Source organism: Odocoileus virginianus, chromosome 27 (assembly GCF_023699985.2).
Source record: "Odocoileus virginianus isolate 20LAN1187 ecotype Illinois chromosome 27, Ovbor_1.2, whole genome shotgun sequence".
NCBI classification, from domain to species: domain Eukaryota; kingdom Metazoa; phylum Chordata; class Mammalia; order Artiodactyla; family Cervidae; genus Odocoileus; species Odocoileus virginianus.
Window position 1 is genome coordinate 18,078,955 of NC_069700.1, and position 21,164 is coordinate 18,100,118.

General features: G+C 35.8%; 1 protein-coding gene across 1 annotated transcript in view; it reads right to left on the reverse strand.

Moving 5' to 3' along the window:
* Window positions 1–21,164, reverse strand: part of LOC110147941 (cylicin-2-like) — a 56,205-nt gene that overhangs the window by 7,227 nt on the left and 27,814 nt on the right. The window contains exons 10-17 of the mRNA XM_020909740.2: window positions 20,427–20,447; window positions 19,229–19,246; window positions 17,258–17,275; window positions 15,979–15,999; window positions 14,549–14,569; window positions 13,493–13,507; window positions 10,625–10,648; window positions 4,135–4,155 (exon numbers count right to left, since the gene is read on the reverse strand). Coding sequence (XP_020765399.2) covers window positions 4,135–4,155; window positions 10,625–10,648; window positions 13,493–13,507; window positions 14,549–14,569; window positions 15,979–15,999; window positions 17,258–17,275; window positions 19,229–19,246; window positions 20,427–20,447 — 159 coding nt within the window. The remainder of the gene's footprint in view (window positions 1–4,134; window positions 4,156–10,624; window positions 10,649–13,492; window positions 13,508–14,548; window positions 14,570–15,978; window positions 16,000–17,257; window positions 17,276–19,228; window positions 19,247–20,426; window positions 20,448–21,164) is intronic.

A 21,164-nucleotide genomic window follows, 5' to 3' on the forward strand; every position in this document is an offset into this window, starting at 1 on the left:
TGCCTCTAAACTCTGTTGTGTTGTTACCACCCTTCTCCCCAACTCCACATTGACTCCTTTGACACTGTAATCCTAGACTTCCAAATCTCTTTATTGAACTTTATTTACTTGACATATTTCCTATATGTATAGGAAATACACATATAGGATTTTTTATTTCTCTATTCCTCCCCTTCTCTCCGCTTTGTTGTTGTTCCACTGTTTGACATTCTTTCAAATGAGAAGGATCATTAACCTCTCTTCAGTCATAGACCAAGAAGGTGGCAGCTATGTTCTGGGAATCCAGAGTTGACTCCACATCATTTTACCTCTTTCTAAAATCTATAGACAAATGCAAAGACTATAATATTCCTCCTTTTATAAAATAAATATTTATAGTCCACCATGTTGGAGACAATATGTCCTAGGTACTGGAGATAGAGGTGCTATTCCTATACATTTAGACTTAATAGTTAAGAAAATAAAATCAGTCACATTAAAAGATACATAGTTTTATCAATGTGGTAGATATTTGGACTAAAGCAGCATTCAGTCTCTCTAAGGTATCAAAACCCTGTAGGAACTACTGAGCTTTTCTTTTATGGAAGTCAGCTTGGTGTGCTGGGAGACCTTAAGAAGCCTGTACTCTGCTGAGAAAAAGCATCATCAATAGATAGATTAAAATCCTAAATGAGAAAGATAAAGCTGTAGATGTAATAAAAGAAAATAAATAAAAGATCACTTCCAATGGTCTTGGATATAGGGAAGGCCTTCTTAGAATCTCCAAAGCACATGATGTGAAAAGCAAATGTATTTAAATACATCAAAAGTGTTTCTGTTTAACCAAAAACATTATAGACAAGGTCCATGGACATATGGTAGATTGAGAGAAGATGTTTTCAAGACAAAGTCATGAAGTCACTTTCAAGACAAGTCACAAAGAATTAATATCCACTCTGTCCAAAAGACGCTTGATAAATAACAAGAAAGAGATGGGAACCCAAATGGCAAAATGGTCAAAATATATGAATAGGAGAAGGAAAACTTGAATGGCTGGTAAGTATATAAATATGTATGTGAACTCATCAGTAGGCATTGAAAAGCAAAATAAAATAGCAAGGAACTTTCTTGCATCAACCAGAATGGAAAGATTAGAAAGAGATAAAAACAAGTGCTCTTCAGCATAGAAGGTGAAGGGAACATATTCTTAAGAGCTGGGGAGACTGTAGATTATTACAGTAGTTCTGAAAAGCAATCTAGGAATGAAATTATCTGTATATCTTACCTATCAGTGATACTACTCCAGATTTACCTTCTAGATATATAATTCACAAATTATAAAGAGAACATGCTCTAGTTCTTTGATCTAGATCATTGATGGAGACTTTGCCATCAGTCACAAAGGGGGTGGATAAGTACACTGTGGATCCACTGTGGTGGATGCATACTGGTCAGTGAACAGTATGCAGTAATTAGAAGTTATGATCTGGTATTTTGAAATCTGACTTCAGTGTAAGCTTATGTGGTGGCTACTGTTTCACTGCTGAAGTAGTTAGAAGCAACTAATGATTCCAAGGATAGATTTTGAAAATAAAGTGAGAGCCAACTAACAAGGTGATTTAAAGTAACATAAACAAAACCACAATGAGGTACCATTATACACCAGTCAGGATGGCTGCTATCCAAAAGTCTACAAGCAATAAATGCTGGAGAGGGTGTGGAGAAAAGGGAACCCTCTTACACTGTTGGTGGGAATGCAAATTAGTACAGCCACTATGGAAAACAGTGTGGAGATTTCTTAAAAAGCTGGAAATAGCACTGCCATATGACCCAGCAATCCCACTTCTGGGCATACACACCAAGGAAACCAGATCTGAAAGAGACACGTGCACCCCAATGTTCATCGCAGCACTGTTTATAATAGCCAGGACATGGAAGCAACCTAGATGCCCATCAGCAGACAAATGGATAAGGAAGCTGTGGTACATATACACCATGGAATATTACTCAGCCATTAAAAAGAATTCATTTGAATCAGTTCTAATGAGATGGATGAAACTGGAGCCCATTATACAGAGCGAAGTAAGCCAGAAAGATAAAGACCATTACAGTATACTAACACATATATATGGAATTTAGAAAGATGGTAACGATAACCCTATATGCAAAACAGAAAAAGAGACTCAGATGTATAGAACAGACTTGTGGACTCTGTGGGAGAAGGCGGGGGTGGGATGTTTCAAGAGAACAGCATCGAAACATGTATATTATCTAGGGTGAAACAGATCACCAGCCCAGGTTGGGTGCATGAGACAAGTGCTCGGGCCTGGTGCACTGGGAAGACCCAGAGGGATCGGGTGGAGAGGGAGGTGGGAGGGGGGACTGGGATGGGGAATACATGTAAATCCATGGCTAATTCATTTCAATGTATGACAAAAACTACTGCAATGATGTAAAGTAATTAGCCTCCAACTAATAAAAATAAATGGAAAAAAAAATAAAGTGACATAAATATATCTTGAAAATAAAGTGATGATACATGAAAAAAGTCAAGGAGTTGGACTAGTGCCTCAGCAACACATGAGTGGGCCAAAAAGTTTGTTCGGATTCTTTCTGTACTATTATATGGAAAAACTCCAACTTATTTTTTGGCCAACTCATTACTTTAAAAGATAAGTGTAAACACTTATAACTGCTGAAAACACTACATACTTGAAAGTGATAGGTGTAAACAGACCAACTATGAATAATTAAAGGATGAAGGACATGACAGGGTCACCAGAGGATTTATAAAAGTATAAAAATAATATGAATGCATGATACTAGTGGGTAGGATGCAATAATGAGGGTAAGGTTGAAGATTCAGCAGAGTGGGATGATTGTTGGAGAGAGAGCTCCCAGAACTGATGAATGGTGGTGGACTCCACATCCAAGGGGGAGGAGCTGATCTTTGATAGGAGAGAGGAGGCTACTGGCTACTACTGTAGTCGGAGGGAAGATAAGTGGAAGGCTTCACCTGCAGGTTATTTGGTGGCAGAAATCTGTAATTGCATGTAATATTTATTTTTATTCATCCAACATGATGCATGGTCCCTGTGGGGAGTGAAAGGTGTGGAGAGATTTTATATTTATTTGTGTCACAAAGATTATTTCAAATAGTTTCTGTGGAGAATGGGAGAGCAAGTGGATGTGGAAACAGTTACTGTGGCCAGTTTTGAGTATCCACTTGAGGTTGTCAGCCATGAGTCAATGGAGGCACATGTCTGTATGGCTGGTGTTATTTTTCTGTAGCACCTAGTGTAGGAAGTGTTGGTGTAGAGAAGGAGGATGGCAGAATTAGTCCAAGATTACATGCAAAGCTGTTCTGATAGATGAAAAGTGGGCCAGAGGATTTGGAAGTATTGTCCTGCAAGTGACAAGAGTGGTGTCTATGGAGTTAGGAAGTAAAGACTGGATAGTGGTGAATGAAGCAGGAGAAATTAGAAAAGTCAAGAAATTAAAGGTGTCAGTGAGGTCAGTAACTGGTGATATGGGATGAAGGCTGCTGCAAAGCTGGAAGTTTGTTGCTGAGAGATAATGAGAACATCAGAGTATCTACTGCCTCATCACTGGGATATGATTTTGTCAGTTTGATTTTTAAAACTTAATTGTTCCCATTTTCTTATCCAAAGTCTTTGTTTTCTGTTTTTCCTCTTTCTGTTCAATTTATTTAAAAAATACCATTCTTCTCCAATTGTGTCCTGTCAACTTGTAAAAACCTGTGGTTCCTCAAAATATTGTACTATCTTTTATTTACTTCTTACTCTGTTGTCTAGCCTCCCAGGTATATCTCTGGGTACTGAGTTTAAACTTTAAACGTTTAACAAGTTCTTTCCCCCTCATTTTACACTCTTATTTCTCTATATTCCTCTTTCTGCTTCAATGCATTTAACTTACAACTTTAGTGTAAATTTTCCTCCCCTTTGGTTTGGAATTAGAATAATATCCTTTACAGGTTATTTTTCTATAGATAAGTGGCATTTAATTTCCAGGAATTCAGTAAAATTCTTAACTTGCCCCTCACTGAAAATGACAACCAGCAAAGTTAATAATATTTCATGTACCCTATAATAGTCCATTACATAAAGTAATTATAAATATGGCAGTGTTACTTACTAGGTGGTGGTGTAGCTTTTGCTGAAATACAAGAGACATGTTGTTTTAGTCAGTTATGGGTACAGCATATTTTCCCCCTGTTAATCTCCCACTGAGGAATCTTATAACGACAACTAAGCAGCACAAGGATTTCTGTTACAATTATTTTGATGCTGGAATCCCTGTCAACATGATCACTTAAGAAGTATGTCTGATGTTCAGTTTTGATGTCTTCAGAGCCTGGCAAATACCTGCTTCTTTCTGTTTCCTCCTTTTATAGTTTTCCCATTTTGCATTCTAGCTTTTCTTACATTTGGTCCTCTTTGTCAGTTACCATCCACTCTTTCAAAAAAGAATGTGTGACTTAAACTATGATTTATTGGTTCTGTTTTTTATTCTTTTTGTTAATCAGTGGAGTTTTGGTCTACAAATTCATTGGCAAATCTTAATTAGCATAAAACTAACTTTAAAAAGATTAGAGATTTCATGAAAAATTGAAAATAAATTACCACTATAGAAATCTATTACAGAATTTTATTTACTTTAATGGATTTAATAATTTAAAGATAGAAAATCAACTTAGTTAATTTAGCAAATAATAATTTAGAGAAAAATGTGTTAGAAACAATATTAATGCATTATATTGTTGTATTAATAAACTACTACATTTAGGCATCTAGACTCTTCCTAGATATTAAATATTATATGCAGCTTAGTTCTGAATATATTACTAGAATCTCTTTATGTCCTTTCATAAAAAACATATTATTTTAGTTGTAGTTTTAAACATAAAAAACATATTATTTTAGTTGTAGTTTAAAATTTTTGTCAATTCTAACCCTCTGCCCTCTTCCCATTTCAGCTTAAGCTCCCAAAACTCTTCCTGAGCATTAAGAGCTATCTGAGCATATTTTGTTATAATTGGTCCCTTATCCTCAGTTCTTGAAAATGCTTCAGAACCATAAAGGTAGAATGGGTGTCTTGTTATTCATAATGAACCCCTTTTCACCACATCTGTGTTAGTCACTGAGTCTTGTTCGACTCTTTGTGAACCCATGGACTGTAGTCCGCCAGGCTCCTCTGTCCATGGAATTCTCCAGGCAAGAATACTGGAGTGGGTAGCTATTACCATCTCCAGGGGATCTTTCCAACTCAGGGACAGAACCTAGGTCTCCTTCATTGCAGGTGGATTCTTTACTGTCTTTGTTCAGTTCAGTTCAGTCGCTCAGTTGTGCCCAACTCTTTGCGACCCGATGGACTGCAGCATGCCAGGTTTCCCTGTCCATCACCAACTCCCACAGCTTGCTCAAACTCATGTCCATCAAGTTGGTGATGCCATCCAACCATCTTATCCTCTGTTGTTCCCTTCTCCTCCTGCCTTCAATCTTTTCCGGCATCAGGGTCTTTTCCAATGAGTTTGGGTTCATGTTAATGAGGTAACTTCTGAAAATCACCTAAAGACAGGGGCTGGTTACCAGAATCAACCTTGAATAGAGGGTTAGAATTTTCAGTCCCACCCCTTGATTTCTGGGAGGGATGGAGGGCTAGAGGTTGAGTTAATCACTGATAGTTAATGATTAACTGGTAATTTTAATGTTATAAAGCCTCCATAAAAACCCAAATGGAGGGAGTTCAAAGCCCTTCCAGGCTGGGAAGTCACAATGCTTCCCCAGATACCAAAGGACAGAAGCTTCTTTGTTTGGGGCCTTGCCCTATGTATCTCTTCATCTGCTGTTGATTCTTATCTTTTAGTATCCTTTGTAGTAAATCAGGAATCTAGCTTGTAAATGGTTTCTTGAATTCTGTGAGCCCCTGTAGCAAATCCAACCCAAGGAAAGGGCCATGGGAATCCTGCATTATAACTAAATATAGGTAACAACCTGGACTTGTGATTGGCATCCAGAGTTGGAAGTGGGTGGTTGAAACTGCTGGTTTATAGAGCTGGTTAGTCAGAAGCACAGGTAACCTTGAAACAAGCAGGACCTGGTGGGGAACAGGTGTGGGGAACACACAAAAGCCTTTCTGTGTTCCTTGTTTCTTGTTTGTGGGAAAAAGGCTTCAGCCTTCTAGACCTTCCTTGAGTACCAAAACGCAGATCCAAACAATTGCTAACCAGGGAAGTGAGGGAATGCGGAAACAAAGAAAGAGCAAACAAGAAACAATAGTGTAATGATGAAGCAGGTTCCTGGTTCCTCCTCATGGAATATAGATAACAATATATCTTTGATTTCTCCTACAGTGAGTTTGTTAGGGAACCATTGATGAAAACCACTCATGCTGGCCAGGCGCAATGATAACCCCTTGTCTTAGTTGTCTTACAACAGGAGGTCCGATAAATTCAGGAGGGGCCAAAAAAGGGAGGAGATGACCAACCTCCCAGAATCTTTCCCACTGGAATCCATCTTGGCTGAGAGATATGTGTGCCATCAGGAAGGACCCTGAGTCAGACGGCGGGCCAAGCAAGATGACTGGCCAGAGACAACCCAGAAGCTAGCCCTATTACCATAAAACCTGAGACTGTCAGCAATGTGGCAGAGCAATTCTCTTGGGTTACCTTACCCTACTGCCCTCTGCCTGGGTGTTCCTTTCCAGTAAGGTCTCTTGCTTTTTCAGCATGTGTATCTCCTTCATTTTTGAGTGTTAGACAAGAGTCCACTTTCAGGCCTTCGAAAGGTTCTCTCTTTCTTCAACAAGTTATCTTCCTGGAGATAATTTCACCTTTTAGTTTCTTGTTGCATATGGAACTCTTACCAGAAACTAAGCCATTTAATTTCTCTTCCCCTTGTTATACTCTTGCTGACTGGATCTACCTCTGCCTATATTTATGAATATCATATTGAATTCTGATTTTGAGTTGACAAAAATTTAAACTACAACTAGAATAATATTTATTTTAATATGTACAATTATTTTCAGTGATTTAGTCTTTTCTTAACATTATGAAAGTGAGGAAATATTGAGAAATATGATCATTGAGTTCTTCCACAGTTGAAAGTGATGATGGTAACAGTAATTAAGGGTAGCTCATGCTCTATTCAGAATTTGAAAAAAGTACCTACTGATGAATGATGCAAGGCTTTTAAAATGAAGCAAAAAGGAAATAAATGAATTTCATCTTGCTTGCAAAAAGATATAAAGAATTTAATACAGCTTTATACGTTAGAACAAAATTGTTATTCTTGTATCAGAGAATGCCCTAGAAAAGGGACATCAAGGAATTTTCAGAACAGATCAGGCTATATTAATTAATAAAAGGTTGTTTTAAGAGTTGGTGTGTCTTCCACATTAACAAATTGAAAAATAAAAACCATATGATTATCCCAATAGATGCAGAGAAAGCTTTTGACAAAATTGAACATCTATTTATGATAAAAACCCTCAGGAAAGCAGGAATAGAAGGACAATACCTCAACATAATAAAAGCTATATATGACAAACCCTCAGCAAACATTATCCTCAATGGTGAAAAATTAAAAGCATTTCCCCTAAAGTCAGGAACAAGGCAAGGGTGCCCACTCTCATCACTACCATTCAATATAGTTTTGGAAGTTTTGACTACAGCAATCAGAGCAGAAAAAGAAATATAAGGAATCCAGATTGGAAAAGAAGAAGTAAAATTCTCATTGTTTGCAGATGACATGATCCTCTACATAGAAAACCCTAAAGACTCTACCAGAAAATTGCTAGAGCTAATCAATGAATATAGTAAAGTTGCAGGATATAAAATTAACACAAAGAAATCCCTTGCTTTCCTATACACTAACGATGAGAAAACAGAAAGAGAATTAAGGAAACAATCCCATTCACCACTGCACTGAAAAGAATAAAATACTTAAAAGAATAAAATACCTAAAGAAACAAAAGACCTATACATAGAAAACTATAAAACACTGATGAAAGAAATCAAAGAGGACACGAATAGATGGAGGAATATACTGTGCTCATGGATCAGAAGAATCAATATAGTGAAAATGAGTATACTACCCAAAGTGATCTATAGGTTCCATGTAATCCCTATCAAGCTACCAATGATATTTTTCAGAGAACTAGAACAAATAATTTCACAATTTGTATGGAAATACAAAAAAACCTCGATTACCCAAAGCAATCTTGAGAAAGAAGAATGGAACTGGAGGAATCAACCTGCCTGACTTCAGTCTCTACTACAAAGCCACAGTCATCAAGACAGTGTGGTCCTGGCATAAAGACAGAAATATAGATCAATGGAACAAAATAGAAAGCCCAGAGGTAAATCCACAAACCCATGGACACCTTATCTTTGACAAAGGAGGCAAGAATATACAAAGGAGAAAAGACAGTCTCTTTAACAAGTGGTGCTGGGAAAACTGGTCAACCACTTGTAAAAGAATGAAACTAGAACACTTTCTAACACCATACACAAAAATAAACTCAAAATGGATTAAAGATCTAAATGTAAGACCAGAAACTATAAAACTCCTAGAGGAAAACATAGGCAAGACACTCTCCGACTTAAACCACAGCAGGATCCTCTATGACCCACCTCCCAGAATATTGGAAATAACAGCAAGAATAAACAAGTGGGACCTAATTAAAGTTAAAAACTTCCCGCTGCTGGGTATACACACTAAGGAAACCAGAATTGAAAGAGACACGTGTACCCCAGTGTTTATCACAGCACTGTTTATAATAGCCAGGACATAGAAGCAACATAGATGCCCATCAGCAGACGAATGGATAAGAACGCTGTGGTATATATACACAAGGGAATATTAGTTAGCCATTAAAAAGAATTCATCTGAATCAGTTCTAATGAGGTGGCTGAAACTGGAGCCTATTATACAGAGTGAAGTAAGCCAGAAAGAAAAGCACCAATACAGTATACTAATGCATAGATATGGAATTTAGAAAGATGGTAATGATAATCCTGTATTCGAGACAGCAAGAGAGACACAGATGTATTGAACAGTCTTTTGGACTCTGTGGGAGAGGGCAAGGGCGGGATAATATGGGAGAATGGCATTGAAATATGTAAATTATCATATGTGAAACGAATCGCCAGTCCAGGTTCGATGCATGATACAGGATGCTCGGTGCTGGTGCACTGGGATGACCCAGAGGGACGGGATGGGGAGGGAGTTGGGAGGGGGATTCGGGATGGGGAACACATGTACATCCATGGCGGATTCAAGCCAATGTATGGCAAAGCCAATACAATGTTTTAAAGTAAAATAAATAAATAATTAAAAAAAAAGAAAAAAACAGTTGGTGTGTCTTGAAAATTTCATGCTCTTTCTTTTTGAAATAACTGGTAGCATCATATTAATTTCTTTTGTGGGTGTAACTTCCTATCGATCCAAAGACAGTGAAATGCTTTATGGTACGATGTTAATTGCATTTGAACTTTGGATCTTGTTCATCATCTTCCACATTTTTGCAAAACCTGGCCTTTATTCTTCCTTTATATAGATTTATCTGCTATTTTATTATAAAAAGATTTTGTTTTGTATATTTTTTGTTTCAGTTTATTGATTTATTTATGCTTTCAGGGAAACTCTTAGGAATCTCCAAAATTGCTGATTGAAGAGAGGTAAACAGATTAGAAGGAAAAAATTAAGATTTATAAGGTTTTATAGGATTGACTTTGGCCTCCCTTATAATTCTCAGGCATAGTACCAGGTTGTATTAAACAATGTCAGTTATAATAATATTGTTTATATATTTATAGTTTCTTTATTTGTTAATTGTTTGCCCCATAAGGTTGTAAGACGCTTCATGAGGACAAGAGTCATATCTGTTGCATTTAGTACTATCAGTATGTCTGCATTTAATAGATTTATAAATAGGTGCTGAATGTATGAAAACAATGTGAATTAGAGCTCTGGGGTAAGAACTGCACTGGAGCTATAGATAATGGCAGTTAACATCCCACAATAAGACTTATAGGTTTTAAGACATTGCTTAAGCAACTGAGGAGGAGAAAGAGGCTCATGAGAAAGTTCTGAGGAACACAAGCATTTAAGAACGAGGAAGAGGAGAATAACAATGAGATTAATTCAGGGCAAGAAATGTGGGAAGAAAGCAAGGAGAGTGAAATGTGGTTTCAAGGGGAAGAGAGTGTTTCAAGAAAGAAAGAGTGTTTCTCACAATGTTGTACTGTCTTTTATTTACTTCTTACTCTGTTGTCTAACCTCCCAGGTATATCTCTGGGTACTGAGTATAAACATTAATTATTTAACAAGTTATTTCCTCCTCATTTTGCACTCTTTTATTTCTCTATTTTCCTCTTTCTGCTTCAATGCATTTAACTTACAACATTAGTATACGTTTTCCTCCCTTTTGTTTTGGAATGAGAATAATATACTTTTCAGGTTATTTTTCTACAGGTAAGTGGCATTTAATTTCCAGGAATTCAGTAAAATTCTTAACTTGTCCCTCACTGAAAATGACAACCAGCAAAGTTAATAATAGTCCATGTACACTATAATAGTCCATTACATAAAGTAATTATAAATATGACAGTGTTACTTACTAGTAACTGGTGGTATAGCTTTTGCTGAAATACAAGAGACATGTTGTTTTAGTCAATTATGGGTATAGCTTATTTTTCCCCTGTTAATCTTCCATTGAGGAATCTTATAAATGACAACTAAGAAGTACAAGGATTTCTGTTACAATTATTTTGATGCTGGAATCCCTGTCAACACGATCACTTATGAAGTATGTCTGATGTCTTCAGAGCCTGGCAAATACCTGCTTCTTTCTGTTTTCTCCTTTTGTAGTTTTCCCATTTTTCATTCTAACTTTTCTTACCTTTGGTCCTCTTTGTCAGTTACCATCTACTCTTTCAAAAAAGAATGTGTGACTTAAACTATGATTTATTGGTTCTGCTTTTTATTCTTTTTGTTAATCAGTGGAGTTTTGGTCTACAAATTCATTGGCAAATCTTTTTAATTAGCATAAAACTAACTTTAAAAAGATTAGAGATTTCATGAAAAACTGAAAATAAATTACCACTATAGAAATCTAATACAGAATTTTATTTACTCTAATGGATTAAATTAAAGATAATTTAAAGTCAGGTTGTAGTAGACTAAGAAGTGGATGTTGAAGTAGCATTAGAGGTAAGGAATGAGGACAACTCTGATGCAGTTTAGCCATGATAAGAGAGGGAGTGGCTGGGTTGGAACAGGTTATTGAGTCATGGAAGGATTTATAAAAAATACAGGATGACATTAAAATGTTTAAATGCTGAAAAGGAGAAATTGAAGATAATAGGAAATGTGAGTTTTGAGGTCAGTTAACTCTTTAAGGGAATGAAATGGGATGGGATCTAGAACTCAATGAAGGAGTTGAATTTTGATACATAAAATACTGCTGTCCTTGTTGACAGGAACACTTAAGGTCTACACTCAGTAATTTTAAAGCATACAATATTGTATTATTAACTACAGTCACCATACTGTACATGGGAGCCTCAGGAAATTTTTTACCTTATAACTATGTCTTCCATTTTTCTTGCTCCCCAGCCCCTGCAAGCACCATTCTATTCTTTGTTTCTAAGAAATTTGCTTTTTTAAAAAAGATTCCACACATATTTGATACTATACAGTATTTTCTTTCTCTGTCTAGCTTATTTCACTTAGCGTAATGCCCTTCAGTTTCATTCATGTTGTGAAAGCAAATGAACACGTGATTGTTTTCTGTCCTTCTGTTCTTTTACGTTGCTGTGTCACTCTAGGACTTGTGGCCTCTCAAAGCTTTAACAACGCTGTGCTTGTGTGCTTGGTTGCTCTTTGCGTGTCTGACTCTTTGTGACCCCATAGACTGTGGCCCGCCAGGCTCCTTTGTCAATGGGGATTCTCCAGGCAAGAACACTTCTTCAGGGGATCTTCCTGACCCAGGGATCGAACTGGGGTCTTCTGCATTGCAGGTGGATTCTTTACCAGCTGAGCTACCAGGGAAGCCCTTAACAATGCTAATGCTGTGAAATTTTGAAATCGGCTTTCCTAAAGTTCACATATCTGGTACTTTTTAGCCATTTTCTCCTTTATAATCACACAGTCTAAGTTCATGTGATCTTTTACCAAGGCTTTCTGGTTCTTTTTCTTATTAATACAATCCATTTTGTTTGTGTAAATTAGGTTGAGAGTAGCATCATTGACTCAATGGACGTGGGTTTGGGTGGACTCCGGGAGTTGGTGATGGACAGGGAGGCCTGGCGTGCTGCGGTTCATGGGGTCGCCGAGTTGGACATGACTGAGTGACTGAACTGAACTGAACTGAAGTACTCCTGTTACTTTTTCTACACATAATAAGATATTTAAAGTCAATTTAAGTTTAACTTTGTGGTTTCCATTTTCTTATACATTATACTTTTATTTTTTGCTCTTCTTCCATTTATCAACTTAGAAAATAGTCACAACCTAAAAGTTAAGAGTTATGTTTCGTTTGGTGGGAAGTTTTAGGACATCAAGCCCTAGAGACAGCATCTCAAGTAACCCTGAGAGAAATGCTACAAGTAGGTAAGGGGAGGAGCCAGGTTATATAGAAGTCGTACAATGAAGAACCAGTAGTCTGAACATCAAAAGGTTACTGTTAATTAAAGAAAATCAGATATCCCAAGTTAAGGAATTTAGTGCTTTTCTATATATGGAAAGATGCAAGAGTCTGGGCTCACTAAAATCATTCCTTTCATATGCATCTCAGCTATCCTGGGGCCAGTATCCTGTATTTTTCACATCCTGAGCTTCCTTGGACTCACCATAGTGAGTGGCTACAATTTGATGGCTGTTATATTGCAAGTATTTTTCTCCTTCCTGAGTGCCCTTAGGCCCACATTAGAGGACTGGAATTGCGGATGACTGTGAAATCTTTTTTTACTGATATGGTAGAAAATATTCCATTTCTCACATTTCACTTAAAATGTTACCCTTTTGAATTATATCCTATCAATTTTGATATCCTGAGAGAAGTATATATATGGCCAATTCTTTTATTCACTTTCTGTATTGTCTAGGCATCTGAGTGACTTTGGGGAGCTAGGAATAAGATTTATAAATTTCATCTTATGATTTTCTTCCCTTACTCTCACCCATTTCTTTTGTTTCTCAGTTTTCCTTTCCTAGCTTCAACTAATTTAATTCATTTCATTTAAATTCTTTAAATGTCTCCTGATTCCTTTTCTGAGAATGTTATTTTGTGGTTTGGCAAGTCAGCTAACTTGACACAATGCTGAAATTCTTAGCTATTCTTTCTACAAATCAGTGAGGTTTAGTTTCAAGAAAATTTTCAGTAACTGAGAAGTCTTAACTTGTGTCCAATTGACCATGACAACCTTCAAAGTTAGTTGAAGTCTTTATACTATAACAGTCGTTAACAAGTTAAATAATGTACTTACCACTAGGTGGTTCAGCTTTTGTTGAAATATAAGCACAAACAAATAGTTATTTGTTGACCTGTTATTGAGCAGCACATTTTCCTTTTTAAAAGCTTCTAATTTGGAAATCTTATAAAATGATACCCAACCAGCACAAACACCTCTGCCATTGGTGATGTATTGCTATAGTTCCTGGTCAAATGGTCCTTTATTGGTGTGTGCCATGCTAAGTGCCAAGACTGGAGAGAACTGTGGTAAGATTTTAGTCTCATCACCTATTTGTTGTGGTAGCTCCTCTGTGATATCTCTGCTAAGTGAGAAGCTTATTACTGGGGCTGTTTATTAAAGGGAAACCCATTACTTTCCCTAATCATTTGTATTTATCTTTGAACAACTCATTTTCATCCTTTCTTAATAGCCTCTCATATGTACTTTCTCTTTTCTCTTAATGTTGACTCCCTTTTATGTAGACTCCAGTCTACATTGTTTTTCTTTTAAAGTGAATTTTATTTGTTCTGAGGAATATACCCTCTTAGTTATTCAGGGCATTTAAGCTTTTTAGCAAACTGTCATTAATCTCTAAAAATCCTCACCACTCAGGGCTGAGTATACAGTGAAAAATACTAATATGAGGTTTCAAATTTGGGTATGTTAATTGTCAGAGTAATCAAAAATTCTTTATGAACTTATTTATCCCCAAATCACTTATGCTGAGAAATAGAAAAAAGCTTAAGCATGGGTTTCTCAGCAGCTCCTATAAACAAACATAAATGAGTGCAGTTTAACATACAGATTGTATAATTAATAATATGCTTCTTTGAGTTATTTCTACATCTAATTTCCTTAGAGCACAAAAACTTTCATGGCATTACTAAGCCCCATTAAAAAATCACATATTGTTTTGTAGTTTTAAAATCACAATTTCATACTAATTAGCAAACTTTTGGATATGGAAGGGAAAAAGGCAAAAGGAGACATCATAACATTAATGCTGGACACAGAAGCAGCCAGATTCAGCAAAAACATACATACAGCTAAACTGAAATGATTTGGAGTGGAGAAATGGAAAGAACTTACCTCTGGCTCTCACATCTTTTTCTATAATAAAAAAGAAATAAATGAGGTTGAAAAATCTTGGATATAACTTTTTCTTGAGTACAAAATAATTACAATAGCTAGTGATAATTGGTTGATTAACATGTGCCTAGGCAATGTTCCAATTGATTGAACTATTTTAATTCTCACTCAAATCCCATGAGGTGGCTATAATTGTTACCTTCGTTTTATCAATGAAAGAACTAGTAGAAATAGGTTAACTAAACTGCCCAAGACCAGGCAGTTCAGTGGTCAATTCTGCATTTATACTTAAGCATCAAAACCCCAGAGCCCATACTTCTATGGTCTTTTATATGTATATTATTTTGGGTCTTTAAAGTTCCATGTTGGCTGCTTTGGCACTATAATCCAATACAGCAAAATCTCTTAAACATTAATTCCTTCACTTTTTTATACAAGATCTTCTATGTTTATAATTGAAGCTTTTGAAGTTGGCTTTCCTAAAGTTTAGTCTAGAATATCTGACAATTTTTGGTTGTTTATCATCAGTTATCACAAAATCTAAGCTTATGTGGACCATTATTTTTTAAACATATTTTTTTCTTATTAGTACAACTCCTTTATTAGTATGAATTGGGTTGATGGTAATTCTATGTGCTTCATTTCATTCAGATAAATTATAGTCATTGATTCTTTTGCATTTTGCTGTTTCCATTCCCCCATCTGATTTTTATTTTTTAGGATTTCTGTCTTCATCCTATTTGTAATATTAATCCTAATTGATTCTATTTTATTAATTTTGTAATTTCAGAAGAAACATGTGTGTGTGCGCTAATTCGCTTCAGTGGTGTCTCTTTGCGACCCTATGAACTGTAGCCCACCAGGTTCCTCTGTCCATGGCATTCTCCAGAATACTGCAGTGGGTTGCCACGCCCTTTTCCAGGGAATCTTCCCAACCAAGGGATGGATGGAATCCAGGCTCTTCGGTCTCTTCCATTGGTGGGCGGGTTCTTTACCACTGGTGTCACCTGGGAAGCCCCAGAAGGAACATAGGTATAGTCTATTCTTTTATTCTCTTTACTTGTTCAGATTCTCAACTAAAATTTTGGATCCTGTGTGTAAGATTTAGAAGATTTACCAAGATGTTTAAAAAAATTATCCTTCATTGTATTTCTCTATTTTTAATTCTCAGCTTTGACTCAGCTTTGACTCATTTTTATCTCTAGTAAGAACATTCTTCTTTGTCTCTGGTAAGTTCGTTGACTTGATTGAATGATAATGTACTTTTATGTTTACTTTTTTGATTTGGTTTTAGTTTCAAAATAATTGGCAGCAACAATAAAGTTCTTGATTTCTGCCCCACTGTAAAATAGCAATCATAGAACGTAATAATAGTCCTGTGCATGCAGCAACAGACTATTGTCAGTAGAATTATAAGATACTGTACTTACTAAGAGGTGGTGAGGTTTTTGCTAAAATAAAAGCACAAACAATTATTGTTATTATTTTTAAACTATTAAGTATACAATGTATATCCCTTGTAAATATTCATTAAGGGAGTCTTATAAAATAATATTCAAAAAGCTCAAAGACTTCTACATCAGTTAATTTGATGCTGTGAGTCCCAGCAAGGTGGTCCTTTATGAGAATGTAAGACACACAGTCTTGGGACCAGAAAGTACCTTAATTCTTAGGTTTTGTGCTATTCATAACATCTTCTTTTAAAAATTGAAGTACAGCTGACTTACAATACTATATTATCTTCAGATGTACAATATAGTGATTCAATATTTTTATAGATTATTTAAAGTTACTGCAAAAATAATGACTATATTTCCCTGAGCTGTGCAGTATATCATTGTAGCTTATATATTTTATACATAATAGTTTGTGTCTCTTAATCTCATACCTCTATCTAACCTCTCCCCTGTTTCTTCTCCCTACTGATAACCATGGGTTTGTGAGTGGTTACCACTCTCTGTATCTGTGAGTCTTTTTCAGTGTTGTTATAGTCACTCATTTGCTTTATTTTTTGGACTCCACATATGAGTGATAATAGAATATTTGTCTTCTTCTGTCTGACTTATTTCACTAAACATAATACTCTCTGTCCATCCATGTTGTTGCAAATGCAGAATTTCACTCTTTTTTTAGTAACTGAATAATATTCCATTGTACATATATACCGCATCTTCTTTATTCACTCATCTGTTGATGCATACTTAGGTATAGCTTCCATAGTTTGTCTACTGTAAATAATGCTCTGTGAACATGGGAGTGCATCTGTCTTTTTGCTTAATCTTTAGCTTTTAGGTGAAGTGGACCATAGTCTATTTACCCACCTGCAGTGGGTCTATAAAATTCCTGCCAATTAGGAAACTTATACTTGAGACTCTTCATTAAAGAGGAGCTCATTCCTTTGTGCATCTTTTATATAGTCATGTCCAGCATGGTGACTATAGTTAATATATTATATATTTGAAAGTTGCTAAGAGAGTAGATCTTAAAAGTTTTCAACACAAGAAACAAATGTAGCTATGTATGGTGATGGATGTTAACTAGACTTATTGTGTTCATTTCTTGATATCTATGAATATTGAATCATTATTCTATACACTTGAAGCCAATAGAATGTTGTATGTTAATTATATCAGTAAAAAACTATAGGGATAACTTTCAGGATAGTATTTAAATTAAAAGACACAACAGTTGAGGAAAAGGAAAACTTACCAGTTGGTTCAGCAAATCCTGATTCAGAGAAAAAACATTTGTCAGTTCTAATTATAAAGTCACATGTTATCATATTAACAACAAATTCTATGGTATTTGGATTCTCTTTTAGATTTTAGCTATGGTATTTACTTAGTTATAAATACATTTCTAGAAATTGTGTTATTTTCTTTTGTTTTATGTCCTTAGTAATGCCCAAATTGGGGACCCACTGCCTTAAAAACCTAAAAATAGAGCTACCACATGACTCAGCAATACCACTCTTGGGACCCAGCAATCCCACTAAAACACGCAATCATTTTGAAGACTTGCTATGTACCTTTAAACCTATAGATAACTAAATCTAGAAACACATTGAAAATTTTTTTACTAACAGCATCACTGATTTTCATTTACGCTCACGTAATACATGTAAGAAATACATCATAGTAATTAAAATAGGAATTCTTTTAGTGACACAAAAACTAGTAGTGTTAGTAGTAAGTCATTTCTGACACTGCAATCCCATGGACTGTAGTCCTCTAGGCTCCTCTGTCCATGGAATTCTCCAGGTAAAAATACTGGAGTGGGTTGCCATTCCTTTCTCCAGGGGATCTTCCCAACCCAGGAATTGAACCTGGGTCTCCTGCCTTGCAGGCAGATTCTTTACTACCTGAAGCCCCTTTCAGTGACAGTTGAGGCTTAATACTCCTCCAAATGTCTAATGTTTGAATTTTTCTCTTGGGTAAATTAATGGTACATATTCTTCAACCATTTGTCAATAGAGAAACTATTGACATATACAGATATTTTTGGTAGGTCAAGCTTGTGCTAGCTGTGGTATCATTTCTACTCTGTTACTTTGAAGAAGTTGGATTATACAGCTGATGCTTCTGTTGTGTTCTAAGAGAAGACCTGATGTCTGGAGTTCAGTTCAGTTCAGTTCAGTCGCTCAGTCATGTCCAACTCTTTATGACCCCATGAATCGCAGCACGCTAGGCCTCTCTGTCCATCACCAGATCCTGGAGATTACTCAAACTCTGTCCATCAAGTTGGTGATGCCATCCAGCCATCTCATCCTCTGTTGTCCCCTTTTCCTCCTGTCCCCAGTCCCCCCCAGCATCAGGGACTTTTCCAATGAGTCACCTCTTCCCATGAGGTGCCCAAAGTATTGGAGTTTCAGCTTCAGCATCAGTCCTTCCAATGAACACCCAGGACTGATCTCCCTTAGGATGGACTGGTTGGATCTCCTTGCTGTCCAAGGGACTCTCAAGAGTCTTCTACAACACCACAGTTCAAAAGCATCAATTCTTCAGCGCTCAGCCTTCTTCACAGCTCAACTCTCAACATCCATACATGACCACTGGAAAAACCATAGCCTTGACTAGACGGACCTTTGTTGGCAAAGTAATGTCTCTGCTTTTTAATATGCTTCTAGGTTGGTCATAACTTTCCTTCCAAAGAGTAAGCATCTTTTAATTTTATGGCTTAATCACCATCTGCAGTGATTTTGGAGCCCCAAAAAATAAAGTCTGACACTGTTTCCAGTTAGGGCTCCTTTATTCTGGTAGAAGGGCAAAGTGAATTATCTTCTTGGAGCCTATTTAGATATCATTTTCTTGTCCATTGCAATCAGTTTATACCATTTTTGGACCTGTCAAGAAGTCATACCACTTAATCTCCCTTCTTCTTATACTTTTATTAATTTCCTCATCTCTTTGTTTATACTTGTGAACATCACATAGGATGCAGTATCAAAAACTGGTAATAGTATTTCTCATAAAGAGTGTGTATGTATATATATATATATATATACTATATATACTATATATACTATATGTATATAGTTGATTCTTAATCTTTCACAGCATCATCAATTATTCATCTGTATCACATAGAAAAAGGGTAGAGAAATATTAGCATTGAGGTTTTAGACCACTGACACTGTAATAGCCAATAGCCTATGGATTTTAGGATTTGAAAGGAACTTACTGACGGTTGATACAGGTGCTTTAAAACAGAAAGAAAAATAAAGACATAAGTAATGTGTAGTATATGAAAATATATCCAATCAAGAAATTTCTCTACGTGTGTGTGTTGAAACAAAACTGTCAATCATGTGATTTTCAGAGGGTGCTCCAAAAAGAAAAGTCAAGGGAATTTCAAAGCAGTTGAGATTCTTTGTGTTTCATGAAAGATCATTTTAATGTCTGATTAATCTCAGAAATCTTAGTGTTTTATTTGAAGGGCCTCTGTTGAGAGGCTATTTTTTGTGTTTTACTTTTCTTACCCAGGGCAAAGAACTATTGATATTAAAATCTTTTAGGAAAGCAGTATGATGTTACAGTAAAGTTTTACCTATCTATTTTTTTTCATCATTGGACTCTTGTCTTCTGTATAGATGTCATCTACATTTTGAAAATATTTTTATTTGTTTTGTGGTATTTAGTCTTATAATGGATACTTTTAAACTTTTCTGAAAATTGTCAGTAATTTCTAAAGAAGGCTCACTATTGTGAGAGGAACATAGAAAGTGAAATAATAGCATTAGAACTTGCAAAGTTGATTTATGTCTATGGATGGACTTATCTATCAAAGTGTCTTCATTCATATGTTTTCCAGATACTAGCCATAGAAAAGTAATTTACTGGAACTTTTCTCAACAGTTTCAAGCAAAACAAAACCAAGACCTACTATGTTAGGCTTACCTAAAACATTTTTTTGCATTGTTTTAATACTTAGCTTCCAAACCAGTTAGTTACCTCTTTTGGAAGTCCTAGCAGAAACATAGTATATGCATTATTCTTGTGTTCTCCTCTCCTCAATTTTCTATCTTTTTAATGAAACAGTATAATGTGTATAAAATTTAGATACCTCTTCAATTAGTTCCTTCTTCCTCTCCCCTCTTTTAATTTTATGACTAGTTTCCTTTCCTACTTCCATTGTATCATTAAAATATTAATATTTTTCTTTCTGTCCTAGTATGGACATGTAAATTTCTTTAAATAGACAAATCAGTTCTCTTAATATAACAATTTATTTGTCAGTTTATTCTTTATATACGCCATTGAGGTTCATTCTAACTCTAAATTAACTTTTGATCTGAAAGTGAAAAATCTGCTAATAAAATCTTATGTATCCAGTAGTATCCCAGTAAATGCTAGTGTTATAAATAAGCTAATAAACTTACTGGTAGGTAGTATAGCTCTGCCTGAAATACAAAACAAGCCAGCATTAACCCATACATGTAAATACATTTTTTATTATGAATTTAGCTTTTATTAAAAATTAAATAAGCAAAAGCAAAAATTTTAAGAAACTTTTTATAAATTACACAAAACAACGTTAAGAGGGATAGTCACAGGTCTGCAACAAATAATTGCAAAAGTATCTAGGGCAGCATGAATACAGACCATATCACAGCATGGTGACCTAACTGTGATATGAATACGGCATAACTAACATTTGCACCAAGACCAGGATTAAAAAAAAAACAAAAAGACATACTTTAAAAGCTTAGTTATACATTAAGCTTCTTCTCTTCCCTCAGATCCTTAATGGGTTTATACTATGTACTTTTTTTTTTTAAGCAAACACATCATGTCAGACTATAAATTACACAGCTGGGCAGTTAATGTGAAAAGTACCCTCCCACAAAATGTACAATTGAACTGGTACTGAACTGAGTTCTCCATTTACTTTTATGTACTGCTGCTGCTGCTAAGTCACTTCAGTCGTGTCCGACTCTGTGCGACCACATAGATGGCAGCCCACCAGGCTCCCCTGTCCCTAGGACTCTCCAGGCAAGAACACTGGAGTGGGTTACCATTTCCTTCTCTAAAAAATGAAAGTGAAAAGTGAAAGTGAAGCTGCTCAGTTGTGTCCGACTCTTAGCGGCCCCATGGACTGCAGCCTACCAGGCTCCTCC